The sequence below is a fragment of the Crocuta crocuta genome, unplaced genomic scaffold, assembly GCF_008692635.1.
Source record: "Crocuta crocuta isolate KB4526 unplaced genomic scaffold, BGI_CrCroc_1.0 scaffold4, whole genome shotgun sequence".
NCBI lineage: Eukaryota > Metazoa > Chordata > Mammalia > Carnivora > Hyaenidae > Crocuta > Crocuta crocuta.
In genome coordinates, this window is record NW_027529996.1 from 4,200,347 (window position 1) to 4,217,240 (window position 16,894).

At 37.3% G+C, this 16,894-nt stretch overlaps 1 protein-coding gene across 1 annotated transcript in view; it reads right to left on the reverse strand.

The window, feature by feature from the left end:
• Positions 1–16,894, reverse strand: part of WDR70 (WD repeat domain 70) — a 272,504-nt gene that overhangs the window by 41,588 nt on the left and 214,022 nt on the right. Inside the window, exons 11-13 of the mRNA XM_077763475.1 lie at positions 10,676–10,775; positions 7,407–7,491; positions 5,809–5,947 (exon numbers count right to left, since the gene is read on the reverse strand). Of these exons, the coding sequence (XP_077619601.1) occupies positions 5,809–5,947; positions 7,407–7,491; positions 10,676–10,775 (324 nt within the window). The remainder of the gene's footprint in view (positions 1–5,808; positions 5,948–7,406; positions 7,492–10,675; positions 10,776–16,894) is intronic.

Sequence of the window (16,894 nt, forward strand, 5' to 3'; positions counted from 1 at the left end):
TTTATTAATTTAAATGTCATATTGGGAATAATCTATGTGTGATGTGATTAGATATGATACTTACTTTCTTAGTTATCTTTTCTACATTGTCAGGTTTTTAGATTTAATATGTACTACATTTATAACCAGAAAAATACATTAAAATACCAAAAAGTTGGGGCACCTGGGTGGCTCAGTTGGTTGAGCGTCGACATCTTGATTTTGGCTCAGGTCATGATCCCAAAGTTGTAGGATCCAGTCCCACATCAAGTCCTGCATTAGACTCTTAATCTTAAGCATGGAGTCTGCCTAAGACTCTTTCTCTCCCTCCCTCTGCCCCTCTGCCCCTGCACTCACACACTCTAAGAAATTAAAAAACCCAAAAGTGAATCTGGTATAGTCCTCATTGATATATATGAGAAATCAGATCTTGCATGTTAAGGAAAAATAATGTAAACTCAAGTTCCCATCAGAACTTCACCTAATTAAATAAAGAGGGAAACATAGTTGATATGTTTATAAAAATTTTTGTTCGAAAGAAATCATTTTTGTACATAATATTGACCCCACTTTCTCTTTAGTGTATCGTATAGGCTATCTCTATAATAAGATAAATAGGTGTTAAATAAGATATTTTTCCTTCTTTTGGTACATATAAATGCTGTAACTTAATTAATATAATTTTAACAATAATTATATATTTTTCAACCAATAGCCATGATAATAAGGGGCAGGAATACAGCCTGTAGTTAGTAAATAAATAAATCTAGCAGAAAACCTACAAGTTCTCCCTATCTTTTAGAGGAAGGCCAGAGTTAATATTAATAATAAACAGAAAAGTCTTTTTTTAAATTTTACTTTCCTCCATTTGATGAAGATGCAAGTAACTGATAAAGCCCCAGGAAGACAGATCCAGAATATATACTTTTCTAACTGTAGAGTTGGACCATGAAAAAAATTAACAGTAAGACATCAAACTGATGATACCAATTACTTGACATTCTGAGTTTTCTTTCTTAAAGAACATAAATGAGATGTGCATAATCTAGATTTCATTTCTCATAAATAAAAGAGGATATTCTGGAGAACAAGTAATGGTGGAAAAGAAGCAAAAACCTAAGATAATCCTTGCTGTTTGCTATCTATTCTCTTTGGTGGTTAAAAAATGTTCCTAAAGATAATAAAATATGTTATAGTCACAAATGAAACTTTTTTCTTCCATAAAAGACCTTTACTATTGTATTTCTTATGTTGATACTAGGTTTCTCAATCAACTTTGAAATATCTAAAGCAGTTTAGTTGAAAATGAATGAATGAAATAAAGCAATCTAGTTGAAAATATCAAAGCAAATTTCCCTTCCTTTCCCTTAAGTGACCATATACCAGATCAGTTTGCTAGATGCTATAGCCCAAATAAAAGTTTATTTTTCTTTCTTTCTATTCCTCACTTTGTTCAGCCAATGTTCTTAGAAACAGAGGTCCCTCACCTAAGTACATAAGCTAACAAACAAATCAGAAGAGCAGTCAGGATCAAGTATGAAATTTCTATTTTTTTGCCTTTCTACCCTTTATTAAACTTTTTTTTTTTACTTTTTTTTCTGAGGAGTGGGGGGAGAGTGCAGAGGAGGGCCAGAGAGAAAGGGAGAGAGAGAATTCCAAGCAGGATCCACACATTCAGCACAGAGCCTGCTGCGGGGATTGCACTCATGAGCCGTAAGATCATGACCTGAGCCAAAACCAAGAATTGGATGCTTAACTGACTGAGCTCCCCAGGAGCTCCTTCCTTTTCACTTTTTCCCTCTTTACCCAATTTCTGTTAAATTATTGCCAAAAGCACCTGAGGTGAAGAGGCTACTATCTTAAATAATACCAGGTCAAAAAACTTTATTCTATTACGCTTGGGTTAAAGAGTATAAACGGTAATATGTTAGTATAATTGTATAAACCATGTCCCTTGATTTATATGAGTTAAAAAAGAGGGAAATTCTGTTAGTCATTTTATAACAAATTATAGTTTGATGAAAAATTACTAAGAATAGTTCATAATGTTATGTCAGGGCATCTCCTGAAATAACTAGAACTTTGAAAAGGTTTGAAAATGTCTATTTTTCTTCCAAACATAATTATTTTTTAAAAAATTGATACATCACCTCCAAATTATACGTTCATTCTTTCTCTCCTATACTTTGATTACATAAAATAGAGTAATGGTAGCTTTTTACACAATATATAAAAGCTTAGAATCCCATCTTACACAAAACTAAAGTGAGCTTATAAACTCAAGATTCAAGTTATATTCTGGAATTTATCTTAGAGAAGAGGCTAAGCACACTACCTGAATCATAAAAAATTGGATGATAAATGAGAAATATGCACTTTTTTTAAGGTGAGGAAACACAACTGGACTACAGAGAAACATCTAAAAATAATGAACATCAGATAATAAAAATAGTAAATGTTAAAGAAACATTTGTCATCTCCTTGTGAAGAGTATCTCTACACTAAATAGAGAAAAAAAATTTTCAGAGCATATGACACAGAGAATGGAATTAAAACCAGTTTTTCCTTTATGTTTGTTTAAAAAATAAATATGGAAAATGAAATTTTTATATTTTTAAAAGCTATTTATGTGAAAGTTATAGTATAACTTTTAGTTATTAGGAAACTGTATAGTTGTTAACATCCCCGACTGAAAACATTGTTTGGTTCCATATACGTGCTGAGCTTGGCATTCTAAATAGAATGAGCTAGGGTGTATTTTATTTTATAGGAGGATGTGAGAATACAATCACTCATATTTTACTCAAGTAAATGGACTCATCGAGGACAGACCTCAAGCCACCGTTGTCTGTGCCTAGTCAAGCAAGCAAACCACTAAATGCTGAGAGTAAGGATGAGATGTTGCCTTTTATGTGAATTAAAACTCAACACAGTAAGTACCTTACCACAGCAGAGTGCAGTATTTCCAAAAGAAATGACTATTCTGGCTTTTAATGACAGAATCACAATAAAAGAAGAGACATTTTTGGCCCTTCTAACAAAATGTCCACCCTCTTTATCCATTCCAAAGAATACACTTATTTTCTTACATTCCAAGAAGACTTAAAACTTCTGCAAATAAATCAAAGGGACATTTTGAAGTTCCTTTAACATAACATTCTACTTACTATGAAGACAAAAACAATGCTGTCTGAGGGCTGCCTGGGCAGCTCAGTTGTGGTTAAGTGTTCAACTCTTGATTTCTGCTCAGGTCATGATCTCAGGTTTTAGTTTGGGAGTTAGAGCCTGAGTTGGGCTCTGTGTTGATAGCGTGCGCAGTCTGCTTGGGATTCTCTCTCTGCCTCTCTCTCTGCCCCTCCCCTGCTTGTGTGCCCCCCCCAAAAATAAACAAACATTAAAAAAAACCAATGCTGTCTGATTTAACAACAAAAATGCAAACCAATCCTAAATCAATTATGTAAAAGACCTGTTTAAAGTGCCATGGCTTTGTCCCTATTTGTAGTTTTCTTTTCACCCATCTATTAATATGGATCTCAAAATCTGTTTTCTGACTTTCCAAACACGATTCAATGTACGGTATATTCCATTTACATAATGACCGTTCCTTTTTGTTAACTTCTCTTCATTTGCTCATGCCTTAAACATTCAGGTTTCCTAGGGCTCATGTTCTCCATCCTTTGTGCCTTAGACTAATCAGTAGCCAATATTTCAACTATAACCTGTAAATATTTCTCCCAAAACTGTGTCTTCTTCCTCTTAGGCACCAAACTCAAGTACCTATCTGCCTACTATCTCCACCCAGACATCCTGCAGGCCTTTGAAGCTCAACCTATCAACAATGCACTGTATTTCTTCTGAATTCTGCTTTCTTTTCTTTTACTTTCTTTCTTTTTTAATCTCAGAGCTAACACTGACCCAGTTTCCCAAGTAATAAACCTCAGCCTTCATACACAAATGAATGCCAAACCTTATAAATCTACCCTTCACACTTCAGTAAAAATGAATGGTTTTAAAGCGTAAATCTGATTGTGTCATTCCTTTGCTATAAACAAACAAAGATAAACTCACCTTATTATGAAGGTATACATGATCATGTTACTTTTCCATCTCTAGATACTTCTCTCCTGCCTCACTCTCCAAATATACACCTGTGCTCTATAGAATGCATTATATATGCTTCTCCAGTATACCATTCACTTTTTCAATAACTATTGATTAAATACAACCGATGTGTCTGTCAGTTCTAAGCACTGAGGATATCACAGAGAACACAACAAAATTTCTGCTCTAGTGGGCTTACATCTTGAGGAAGAACACAGATAAAACACACAAACATATAACAGATGCAATGGCTGTAAGGACTATGAAGAAAAAGATCTAGCTAGAAGAGCAACCCAGAACAACACAGCAAACGGCATGTTCCATACACTACAAAAACCTAGTGTGTCTTAAAAGTGCAATCATACATCCCTTAATTTATTTAGATTTCAAATTTAATTATAATTTAAAACCACACATCATGAGTAATCCTAAAATGTATAGTCACTGAGAGGCATAACAGAACACAGCTTACTTCTGGAACAACCAATTATAATAATTTCATTTTTTGAGACTAAAGTTGATCGAGTCAAGAGTGTTTTCTTTGATTCTAGCATTTTAGTTGGCTCTTGGCTGTTCCCCAAAATAATTCTTATTACTGCTGGCTCATTTCAAATTATGTCATGAGATTAGAATCTATAAAACCCAAGTACTCATCTAGAATTGGTCTCATTGTTATCTCATTGTCTCTAACTATACCATGGTTTCAAATTTAGGGCCTACAAATTAAGACTCCATAGTAATACTAGAACATTAGAGATATGAGCTTTTTACTGGTGATTTAAAAACAGTTGTTCAACTGTCTGAATCATTTAAGTACATAATATGTCCCAACTGTTTACAAAGAGCTGAAACAAATGGGAAGCCTACATAAGGGCACTGTTTAAGATATAGGATATTGCTAAAGGATTTGACAGTGAGCCAAAGGAAACTTACAGACACTAATTGGTCTGTTTCATACTCAGAAAATAACAATGACTTACCTTACTATCGAAATAATAATACATACTTTAAAAGACTATAAAGGAATTCAGATTTTCCTCTGGGAAACTTTACTATTACTGCATTACATACAGCTCCAGTCCAGGACAGGAATGAATGAATCAATGAGTCAGTGCATGCATGCTAGTGTTTTAGTGCTTATATAAATATGTAAAGAAAACTAATTAATTTTTTTTTTAGGTAGCAGAAGTTAAATCTGAAATGTTTTAAGCTCCCAAATAACTAAACAGAAATTGAGCTCAACAGAAGCTCAGCCTTACAGCAATGACAATTCTGGAAAGCCAAATTCTGTCAAAGATTTCATGGTTTCAGAAACGATGACACAATTCATCACTTTCAGGGGGCATAACTTTCATTTCTGTCCACAATCCCTGAATCTTCACAAACATGTACACTGTGGGACACTCCCTTCTATAGCCTACATGATGATTAGATTAGCATCTGCTCTCTTCAAACTGGTTGGAAGAGGGGCAAACATCCCAGCCCAGCTGAAATTCTGACTGAAGTGTGACAGACCCATAGGAAATACTGGGTCAAAGGAAGGGAAAGGGTAGATCAGTCAGTCTGCAACAGTCTAATAATTCCTGTGTTGGAGAAAAAAGAGCAACTACCATTGCACTGTAAGGGCCAGGGCTTATGTTCTATTTAAAAACTAAAACCAAAACAAAAGATGATTAAGAGGCAAACTTCACTTCATTCTCAAGGCTGAGGAGAAAAGAATTTACATACCGCATCTGTGATGTCTATTTCATACACCCTTTGGAAAGTCTTGCGCTCAAAGAAAACAAGTTTGCCGCTGCCACATCCCCTTTGAACGGATGTCCCAGTGACCACGAGCTTGTCATCTGGACTGAAACAGCAGTCAGTCCTATAGACAAAAACAGTGTATAAGCATAAGCTTGTGACTCTACAACAGTGAGTTAAATAAAATATAAACACCACCATTGTAATAAGAAGTAACTCTTAAAGAGGGCTTATAGTAAGTCAAGCACTTATTATTATTTTTTTGCTTAATCTTCACAATAATCTTATTAGATGGATACTATTATTCCCATTTTACTGATGAAGAGACTGAGGCAGAGAGCGATTAAATAAACCTTGCCCAAGACCACAAAAGTAAGTGGTGCAGTTGGGCTCCGAACGTAGGCAGTCTGATTTCAGAATGTGTGCTTTTAACTTCTACACACTGTATTTTTTAATGTAAAGGAAGTGTGGGAAAAACTCAATATAGACATCGACAGTGCTATAGACAAATAGACATTGTATGACTAATGTCTAAGTAGTGATTATTTTGTCCAGTTTTGGAATTATGTTTTTTATCACCACTAACTACCATCCCCAAATAATTTGAGTTTTGTCAAGTCAAGCACCATGAAATGAGGAGCAGGTTGGACCGCTGGAACCTGACTGATGGCTAGAATTCAACAGCCCTTGTTATTAGAGATCTGGACACCTGATTGCGAACAGTCTAAGACATGGTCCAAAGAAGTCATGCAGTTAGCATAGCTTGTAGCAGGCGTAATAGCTCAAAAAAGTCTCATCATCTATAAATTCATGTTTGTTTGTCCATCTGTTTGTTTTAACAGATAAATGCCATGGGCAATGGACCGCGCTAGAATTAGTGCTCTGCTATTATTACACAGTTTCCTGAACTTGGCGCCTCCATCAACTTCACGCTCTCCCTGTTGGTCATTATTTAACACAGATGTGAAATTTTATTTCTACATAAAGAGAAAGCTTTGCTTAACAAACTGTAGGACTTAAAGTTCAAATCCCACCTCAGCTGCCTCAGAAAAATCTTTATGTGCTTCAGTTGTCAACTTAAGAAAATGTTGAGGACAGTGTTCAGCTACCTTGAGCAGAATACTCTGAACAAGTGAAGGATACTGAGTTATTGACTGGAATGAAGATAAGAAAAAATTGAGAAAACAATATATAATAATGTTCAGTGACTATGAAAAACTGCTTTAATGGAATGGGATTCAGATTTTAAAAGACAACAAATACGGAGGCCTACCCTGTCATTTATACATATTAAAAGAACAACTCAATCCCTTAAAATATTTTTACTGCTCCAAGACCTATGTGTGTATACACATATAGTCACACATACAAACACATGAACATACATCATTTCAACCTCAAAAGAATTTTAAGGTCTGAAAAATGTGCAAATCAAAAGGAAAAATAAAATGCATATTCAAGAAGAGATTTTAAATTCTCTTCATGTCCCTTTTAAAAAACATATGATATAAATTAACATTAAGGTGAAGATATTTCTTTTCCATTCTCTTACGTTTATCAATTATTTAAAATACGTTACTTACATTGGGAACATGGTAGGAAGACCCGAGGCTGAAAAAAGTGGCTTATTAAACTGTCGAATGTCCCATAATTTCAATGTATCATCACCTGAGAGAGGAATAAAAAAGAAAAAACAAAGAAAGTGAATTGTGCAAAAAGAACTAGTTCCAAGTTTAGAGTTTGCTAACCTTAGTGTATAACTATAGGAAGGAAGGAAGGAAGGAAGGAAGGAAGGAAGGAAGGAAGGAAGGAAGGAAGGAAGGAAGGAAGGGGAATAAGAAAAAGAAAGAAGCACATAAGTTTTATTTTCTTAACTGTTTGGGGAGTTTGAAAGTAGTAGATGTGAGAACAGTAGAAAGATATATGATAATGAACTGGCCTCCTAGAAATAAATTTTCAAACTGATGTAGCATCTGTAGGCTAGAAGGAACCCTGGAGAATCTACTCTAAGGAGTGATTTCACAGCAGCTGGCAGTTCCCCTAAGGTATAGTTGAGCATAACCTGACTGCTTAAGAAGATATTAATTTAACAACCATCAGGACTGAAAATAGTTCAATTCACAACAGATTCTTTCTCTCACTGGTGTGTAGATGAAGCTATCTATTAACATTAATGAGGGTGAGCCATGTGATTCCCTTCCCTCCAGTGTAACTCCACCTGTGGCTATCACTCTTCACTTTGCTGGGGAGTACGCCTTTTCCAAGCTCTTTAAAGTATAATGGATATTCTTCTAAGGATCACTTTTTTTTTTTTTCCTATAGGGCTACTAACTAATACTCCTGACCGGAATGAAAGCCAAAACTCATATAAGTAATGTCTTTGCTGCTCTTTCTCCCCAGTGTCCACAGCTGAGACCTGCCTCAACCCCTCGGGTCCAATAAGGAATCAATATCAGGTACAAGTGAGGTGAGTGGAGAGTTCAGTAAAAGTCTCTACTCGCTCCCAAGTGACCCTTCCTCTGAAACACAACTTTTGGCAGGTGCACTAATCCACAACTGGCTGGACTGGGGACCTGCTTATACTGGAAGAACTTTGTAAGATTCACCTTTTTGCTTTTAGTCTTAAAAAAAATTACATATCCTCACAATTCTCAAACAGTTAAAAAAAAAAAAAAAAAAACCATTAGTCTGCATTAAAGAGTTTAGCTAAACTGGTAGGTCTGGACTAGCAGGAATACCTTACAACACCCCGGGACTCTGCTGAATAGACTTCCATCTGTCATATTCTATACACCCAGGAAGGAAAATGATGGAATATAGTATACCTGTTGTGTTGGCAACATGTTACCCAACAGCTATTATAGGATGGAAGGGGAAGGTAAGAATTATCACCAACATGGCTTTGATTGAAATGGAATTAGTCCTATACTTCTAGTACTTAACAGCTGGGTTGGGGCTGGCCTGTTTTAGAATACTCTGAGAAGGATTTTCAAATTACGTTTCTCTCTCAGTCCCCTCCCCACTCCATGTTGGAGATTTGGGTACACCTTCTAAAGGGGCAAGAGTGAATGTGAGAATTTCTAGGTGAAATATCTATCATTTGAAAAACTTTCCCAGGGGCACCTGGGTGGCTCAGTCGGTTAAGCGTCCGACTTCGGCTCAGGTCAGGTCATGATTGCACAGTTCATGAGTTTGAGCCGTGTCGGGCTCTGCTGACAGATAGCTCAGAGCCTAGAGCCTGCTTTGGATTCTGTGTCTCCCTCCCTCACTGACCCTCCCCTGCTCTCTCTCTCTCTCTCTCTCTCAGAAATAAAAAAATTAAAAAAAAACATTAAAAATTTTTTAAAAACTTTCCCAGAAGATTCAGATACACACTCTTGGGGTAAAAGCCACTATTTGTAAGTAAAGTACATATATAGTTTTAATTAAGAGTCATCTCAGGACTTGAATAGGTTAGAATTGATGAACCAAAATACATATTTTATAAATACCCACCTTTTCCATACATACCACAAATAGAAAATACATATACATGGGCTTTGATTTTTTACAATTACGTAAATGAGGGTACATTGGGTATAACAGAGAGACTTTTTCAGAGGAAAGAGCATCTGAATGCCGTCCCCAAGACACACAGGCATGGAGTGGCTGTAATGAGCAAAACCTGTGCCATGTCTCTCCATCTCCTCCTCACTCCCGCTACTCTCTACAACAGATTGCAAACTCTTTTAGGAAAGGAACTCTGTTATTGATGTTCACAGTTTATACTCAGCACCTCGCATAAAGGTAACTCAGAGTAGTTGCTCAACATAATATAGTAGTTGATGGAATGAATGTATGACTGAATGTAGTGTTGCTAGATTAACTCAGCCTATGGAATAAAGATTAAATACTTTGATATTTAAAGCCATCTGTAACATGGCTCCCATGTTACATGGGAGTACTCCCTACTCACTCTGCTGTTTCTTTCCCTCCCTGCAAATGGGCCTCCAGGAAGATCCTCAGTCATGTCCCATACTTTGTGTAACGCTTTACTCATAAGCTGCCCTCCTATCTCCTGTCAACACTTAGCTTATCCATGTGAGAAAGATTCAGCAAAAAGGTACAATTCATATTCAACCATATGAGTGCGGATAAGTAAACTTATAGTATGGTCACATAAAACTATGTAGCTATTTAAAAAATCACACCCAGGGGCACCTGGCTAGCTCAGTAGGTTAAGGGTCCAACTTCGGCTCAGGTCATGATCTCACAGTTCATGCGTTCAAGCTCCATGTCAGGCTCTGTGCTGACAGCTTGCAGCCTGGAGCCTGCTGTGGATTCTGTGTCTCCCTCTCTCTCTGTCTCTCCCCTGCTCTCTCTCTCTCTCTCTCTCTCAAAAATAAATACATATTAAATAAATAAATAAATAAATAAATAAATAAATAACATTCAGGTATACTTTTTTTTAAACTGAATTGTTATAGTGTTTGAACTGAAAAAAAAATTAACGGTGAGCAAACAGAAGACTCTAAATTAAAAAATAGTACAGAAATACTGTAGAACATCATCTACATAAAATAGAGAGAAAGATCATCCTTGGAGGCTTCAAACTCCAATGGAATTTGAAGTTAAAATAAAAACTCAGGCAAAAAAGTACATATTTTCTAAATTTTACTTGATATCTTCTAATAAAACAATTTTGCCAAGTTGGATATGCTTTTTACTGAAAAAGAAGTCAGACTGGCAAACATATATTAACAAAAGCACAGCTATCTTTACTAATTGTTAGGATATTAATGTAATATTTATTAGAGTTAATTATCATCATTTTATATATAGAAATACAGCCAAAAGAAAGTTTTTAACCTACCTCCACGAGAAGCAAGGACATTGCCATCATAGGAAAATGCCACACAAGAAGTGTCTGTGCCTGGGTCATGAGCCTGTTTATAGTGGAACTTAGGATGAACCTATTTGCAAAGACAAGCAAAGGGTTAATTAACATCTCACCTGAATTCACACAAGAACATTTCTGTGGTAGGAGTATTTTACTCTATGATCCAGAAAATGATACATGTAAAATATTAATTTTACTTGACTATACTTTTCTTTATTCTGGAAAAAAATTCAGATGGTTTCCAAAAGCATCCATTTGCTTTTAATAATAAAAAAGAGATTAAGTAAGTCCCATCTTTCAAACTGCCTGAGGAAGTTTTGGGCAACACAAGATTAACACAGTATTCAGTTCTTATAAAGTTCTTGGGACAATTTCCTATAGTTATCTGAAAGAGTAAATATAAATAAAAATTACAAGTGAACATGTTATTTACTAAATCGAATGTATCATTGTAGGGCTGCCTGGCTGGCTGAGTAAAGTGTGCGAATCTTGTTCTCAGGGTTCTGAGTTCAAGCTCCATGTTGGAGCTGTTTTATATATATATGTATATATATGACTGTATTCCTAGTACAGGAATGCCAGACACTGTGCATGTGGTTGTAGGCCTTGAATTCTCTTGGATGTGCCTGTAGGATAATGTTGTGGGGGAGGAGGAGGAGAGGTAACCCTGCCGCGTGGCTTATCACACTCTAGGCACTCCATCCTCTATGGTCTTGCCTACTTCATTCTCACAATCTAAAGGTTCTACTATGATCATCTCCATGTTATAGTTGAGGAAACTGAACCCCAGAGACTAATCTAAGGTCACAGAGCTGGCAAGTGGTAGAGCTGGGTATGTAACCCAAAAGGCCTGCTCTTAAACACTACTTCTTCTCTGAGGATGTGCGTTAATAGTCCTTTTACTCCTAATATTGCTTCTTCACAGTTAGCGACTTTTAAAAGTAACTCGACTATACTAATCCTGTCACTCAGTTGTGACTCAGTAACCAGCTTAGGCTAAAGGACTAGGGAGTCAGTTATCCCAGATGTACCAGTCTGGAAAATTCCAGTGAATGGACAGGGACACTACTAGTGACAACAGGATGTAGGACTCTCCTGGGGGCCACAGGTATAGGAATACAAGTGACCTCATCTCCTTTGGTCTTACATCAACCTGAACAAGAATTAATCACAAACCAGAGCTTCCAGCAATATCCCTGACACTCTGTCAGTGAGCTTCCACTAAAAGCACAGTAATGAGGCATACAGTACTTTACAAATGCAGGCTAGAGTTTTTGTTGTTGTTGTTGTTTCTAATAATTTATAAATATTGAGTTAAATTTGTCTTCTCTTTTCCTCCGACAGTCTTAGAAATTTGTATTAAACACGGCTATCATGCTTCCACCTTTCATGGGTACAAGTAATTTACTGATTCAACTTTTGTTTTTAACTGGGCGTCAACTGTATGGCAGACATAATGTTAAGCAGGGAAATGCAAATGTGTCAAGATAAACATGGCTTCTTCCCTCAGAGAGTTGACAGACAGTCCCCTCAAACAATACAGATAAGCATACCAAGTGACAAGTGGTACAATGGGGATGTGAAGAGTCCTAAGTGAGCACTGAAGAGCAATGCCTAATCTAACCCTGAGAATGGGGGGAAGGGGTAAGAAAACCTCCTGAGACCCAGTAGATGAAGGTATGAGTTAGCAGATGAAGGAGCAGGATGCAGAGGCAAGAACGAGAGTACTGTGTCATAGTAGGCAGAATTTTTAACCCCTACGAACTCTCCTCCTGCCCCCACCCCCAGTGTCATGCCCATAAATATGTCATTCTACATGGCAAAAGGGACTCTTGAGGTATAACTAAAGTTACTAACTGGCTATTCCTAAAATAGGGAGATTATCCTGGATTATCTAGGTGGGGCTGAAAGAGTCACATGAGTCCTTGCAAGGAGAACTTCCTGCTGGCTGAGGACAGAAGAGGAAGCCACACAGACATGACAGGAGAGTATGTCAGAGAGAGGCTGGAAGAATAAAAAGTGTCGGACATGTCCCTGCTGACTCTAAAGATGTGTCAAGGAAATGGGTATCTGAAAGCTGCCAATAACCAGGGTGTTTGAAAGAGGATGCTGAGCCCCAGATGAGAGCTACAGCCTTGGCTAGTACTTTGATTTTAATTTGGTGAGACCCAAAGAAGAGTATCCCACCACACCACGCCAGACATCTTACCTGATGAGATTGTGAAATAATAAATTGGTGGTTTTTTAAGTCATTTGGTGATTTGTTAGGAAGCAATAGAAAAGCTAACATGTGCATAAAGGTAAAAGAGCTGGTCGCAGTCAAAGAACTAAAAGAAGTGAGCCCTGACTCGAGGGAAATGTGAGGGGAGGGGATGGTGTGAGCAGGGCCTTGGGTCACCAGGAGCCTTGTAGGCCATGTTCAGGACTTAGACTTTATCAAAGAGAGCTGTTTAATAGAGTTTACTCAGAGGAAAACATGACTAGGTTTGCTTATTTTAAAAAGATCATTCAGGACACATGTGGACATAGATTAGGAATATTTTGTTCCTCAGAAAAACAAAACTTTGCTACCAAACTCGATTAGGAAAATTTCCCAATTGGTCATGTTTCAAGAAGTCATCAACTACTAAACTCTAAATAAAACTTCTGAAAGATACTGTAGGGGTAACAGTTTACCATCAAGTCTGTACCCACATTTGGCCTCTCAGTGAAATTAACTTATTTTTTTTATGTTTATTTTTGAGAGAGAGTGGGCAGGGTAGAGAGACGGGGAGAGAGGATCTGAAGCAGGCTCTGCACCGACAACAGAGAGCTCAGTGTGGGACTCGAACTCATGAACCATGAGATCATGACCTGAGCTGAAGTGAGACGCTTAACCAACTGAGCCACCCAGGTGCCCCAACTTAGTTTTTGTTTATTTGTTTTAAATGTTTTGTTTATATTTAATGACCCATCATTTCAGGAGCGGTAAGGTGGTACAGTACAGTAAAACAAGCACTGGGCCAGGACCAGGAGATAGGAAATCTAGGCTTAGTTCAGTCACACATTAGCAACTAGGGACAAATGAGCCTCTCCAGATCAGAAGTCTATCTTCTGTAAAATAAACAAACTGCACAAGATGATTTCTAGGGTCTCTGACAGCTCTGTGATTCTTAAGGAAAAGACAAAACTGATATATATATAAGTACATATAATTCAACTAACTGATCAATGTGCACTTTTTATTATTAATAGGACAAAAGAGATTTTGAATGCCAATGTCTGAACATAGAAATACATATATACACACATATGTGTATATACACATATACCAGTAAAGTGGGATACAGACCCTTAAAAGGTATGGAATCCAAGACACGCTTCAGCATGAGCCCAGTGGCAAGCAGGTTGCTCTCTGGGACAATCTAACTCTCATCCTTGTTGCTCAGACAGGGGTGAGATGAACTGCAAATCTGCTGTTCCCTAAATTGGTCTTGCTTCCTCTTTTTTAAAAATTTTTAATGTTTTTTTTAATTTTTTATTTTTGATAGAGAGAGAGAGAGCATGAGCAGGGGAGGGGTAGAGAGGGAGACACAGAATCCGAAACAGGCTCCAGGCTCTGAGCCGGCTGTCAGCAGAGCCCGACGCGGGGCTCGAATCACAAACCATGAGATCATGACCCGAGCCAAAGTCGGACGCACAGAGCCCGATGCGGGGCTCGAACCCACGAACCGTGAGATCATGACCTGAGCGGAAGTCGGACGCTTTACCGACTGAGCCATCCAGGCGCCCCAGGATTTTGCCTTAATCTAGTAAGAAAGGACTTTACCCAATATTCATCTACCATACTTTTATGCTTTTAGGTCTCCTCATTTAGGAACTACTTGTTTTTTTTATTTTTTTGTTTGTTTTGTTTTGTTTTTTGGACTTCATGCCCAGAATGGAGCCTAATATGGGGCTTGAACTCATGACCCCGAGATCAAGACCTGAGCTGAGATGAAGAGTTGAACTGAAGCACCCAGGTGCCCTCATTTAGGTACTACTTTAAAGAACCACTATATTGGAGGTTGGGTGTTTTGAAACTTCTACAATTCATTATTTGTAATGCAAAATGTATGAATATATGCCACAAAACAAGCCTCACCTTGTTTTTGTGACTTCCCATATTTTCTATTGCCCTATTTCTATTTTCTATTCCTCTATTTCTATTGATTCTATTGTATCAATTTATACCTCAGTGCAATAGTCTTTTAGAGTGACAAATGGCTACATATTAATAACTAAGATTTTGAAGGAGACACTGCACTCAAAATTTCTAAATCATTTCCTTTTTTAAAGGACCCAGTAAAGGGGACCTGTGTGGCTCAGTCAGTCAGTTAAGTGTCCCACTCTTGGTTTTAGCTCAGGTCATGATCTCACAGTTCGTGAGTTTAAGCCCCGTGTCGGGCTCTACGCTGACAGCATGGAGCCTGCTTCGGATCCTCCCTATCCCCGTCTCTCTCTCAAAAAATGAATAAATAAACTTAAAAAAAACTTTTTTAAGAACCCAATAAAATAAAGAGGCAAAATGTCCTCACTTGAGATGGAGAGCTCACAGATTTTATGTCAAAAGTGCTCAATTATTAACTTCATTTGAACCAGTAACAGAAGTTTCTTCTAATGAAACAAAATAGCCAGAGGGGATCTTAAATTTTTGTAAAATATCAACACTTGGACAGTAACAATGATAAATACCCTCACACTCTGGAAACAGAGTCAACCTGACTAAAAACACTTCTGGAGTACTATGGGAAATCTAAAACTGAGACTTCTCCTTTAACTGATTTTATGATCATCCGAGGCAAAGAACATTGTTCTTATGGGAAACGGAGATTATTAACTCCTTTCTATACATTTCCTATCCTTGGGAGTGCCTTATGTTATGATATGGAGAGTATCAAGTCTCACATGTGCTCACTGCCGGAAAGTGCAGGCACAAATGCTAGTTTTAAAGGCCCTCTCCTGAGATACTGTACAAACTCCAGCGGGTACAAATGTCCCTACATCCTCTCTTTGCAGCTGGTCAGGAGCCTCTGGCAGTACAAACTCATTACATTATAAGCAAAAACCATCCATTTCTGGGTGGCTCTAATTGGGAACACTTTAAACTGGGTCCAAGGCTCCTTCCTAGAATTCCAGCATCTACTTATGGGTCCTGGTCCTGTCATCTGTGGTTATGCTAATTCTAGTTTTTCTTCTCTAATGCAGTCTGCCAGAATCTCCAAGAAAAATACGACGTCTTCCACAAAGTCTTAAATATACCATTCCTGAAATCCTAACCATAATCGAAACATTCAGTGAGTGTACATACATCCGGGGGCTGCCCAGATCCCAGTACCTTTATCATTCTAGTGTGTGTTAGTCAATGCAAGAGGAACAACAGCCCTCAAAATGATCAAAACATGTTGTGTAATTAATAGAGACAGTGGAATAAACTATTTTAAATGAAAGAATTTAAATAAATTGCTGGGCTGAAAATAGAGAAAAATTTAATAGAAAGAATATTGGTCCTACAGCCAAGCTGACTTAACCTAAATTTTCAATTTGATACATTTGAGTTTGACCCTGGCCAAACTGCTTAATCTTTCTGTTTCTTGGTTTCTTAATTTTTAAAATAACTCTCCTTACACATCTTCCCACCCCTAACTTCTCCTGTGTTATATTTGACCAACTAAATCCCTGCTTGTCAATGCCACATACAGATTAAGTCACTAGTAGGTACCTCTTTTCAGAAAGTTGCTGAAACGCAACTATGCTAACAAAACACAAACTCCAAGAGCAAGATGAAGCAAATGCTGGACTCTCTAATAAATGAGGTTTACTAACACTTGTCCTCTCAAATCTAGTCCTAGGACCCCCCATTGGATATAAAATTTCTTTCTCATTGGGATCTATTTTCAAGTTTAGTGATAACCAAGCAATTCTGTATTTTCAATTACATGCTACAGTTACATTGGGATTAAAAATATGTCAGAATGTTTTAAATGGCAAGATTGAAAAACAGAATAAATGTATATCTAGACTGAACATAATTTGCTCCTGTTTCTCTGAGTTTGGAGACTTAGTAAAGAGAATGAGGAGAAAATATACAAAAGAATAAAAACAGTCATAGGAACATGTTTTGCCATTCCCTACTCCCATGAAGCCTTCATTCTAGTGAGGAAAAACAGACAA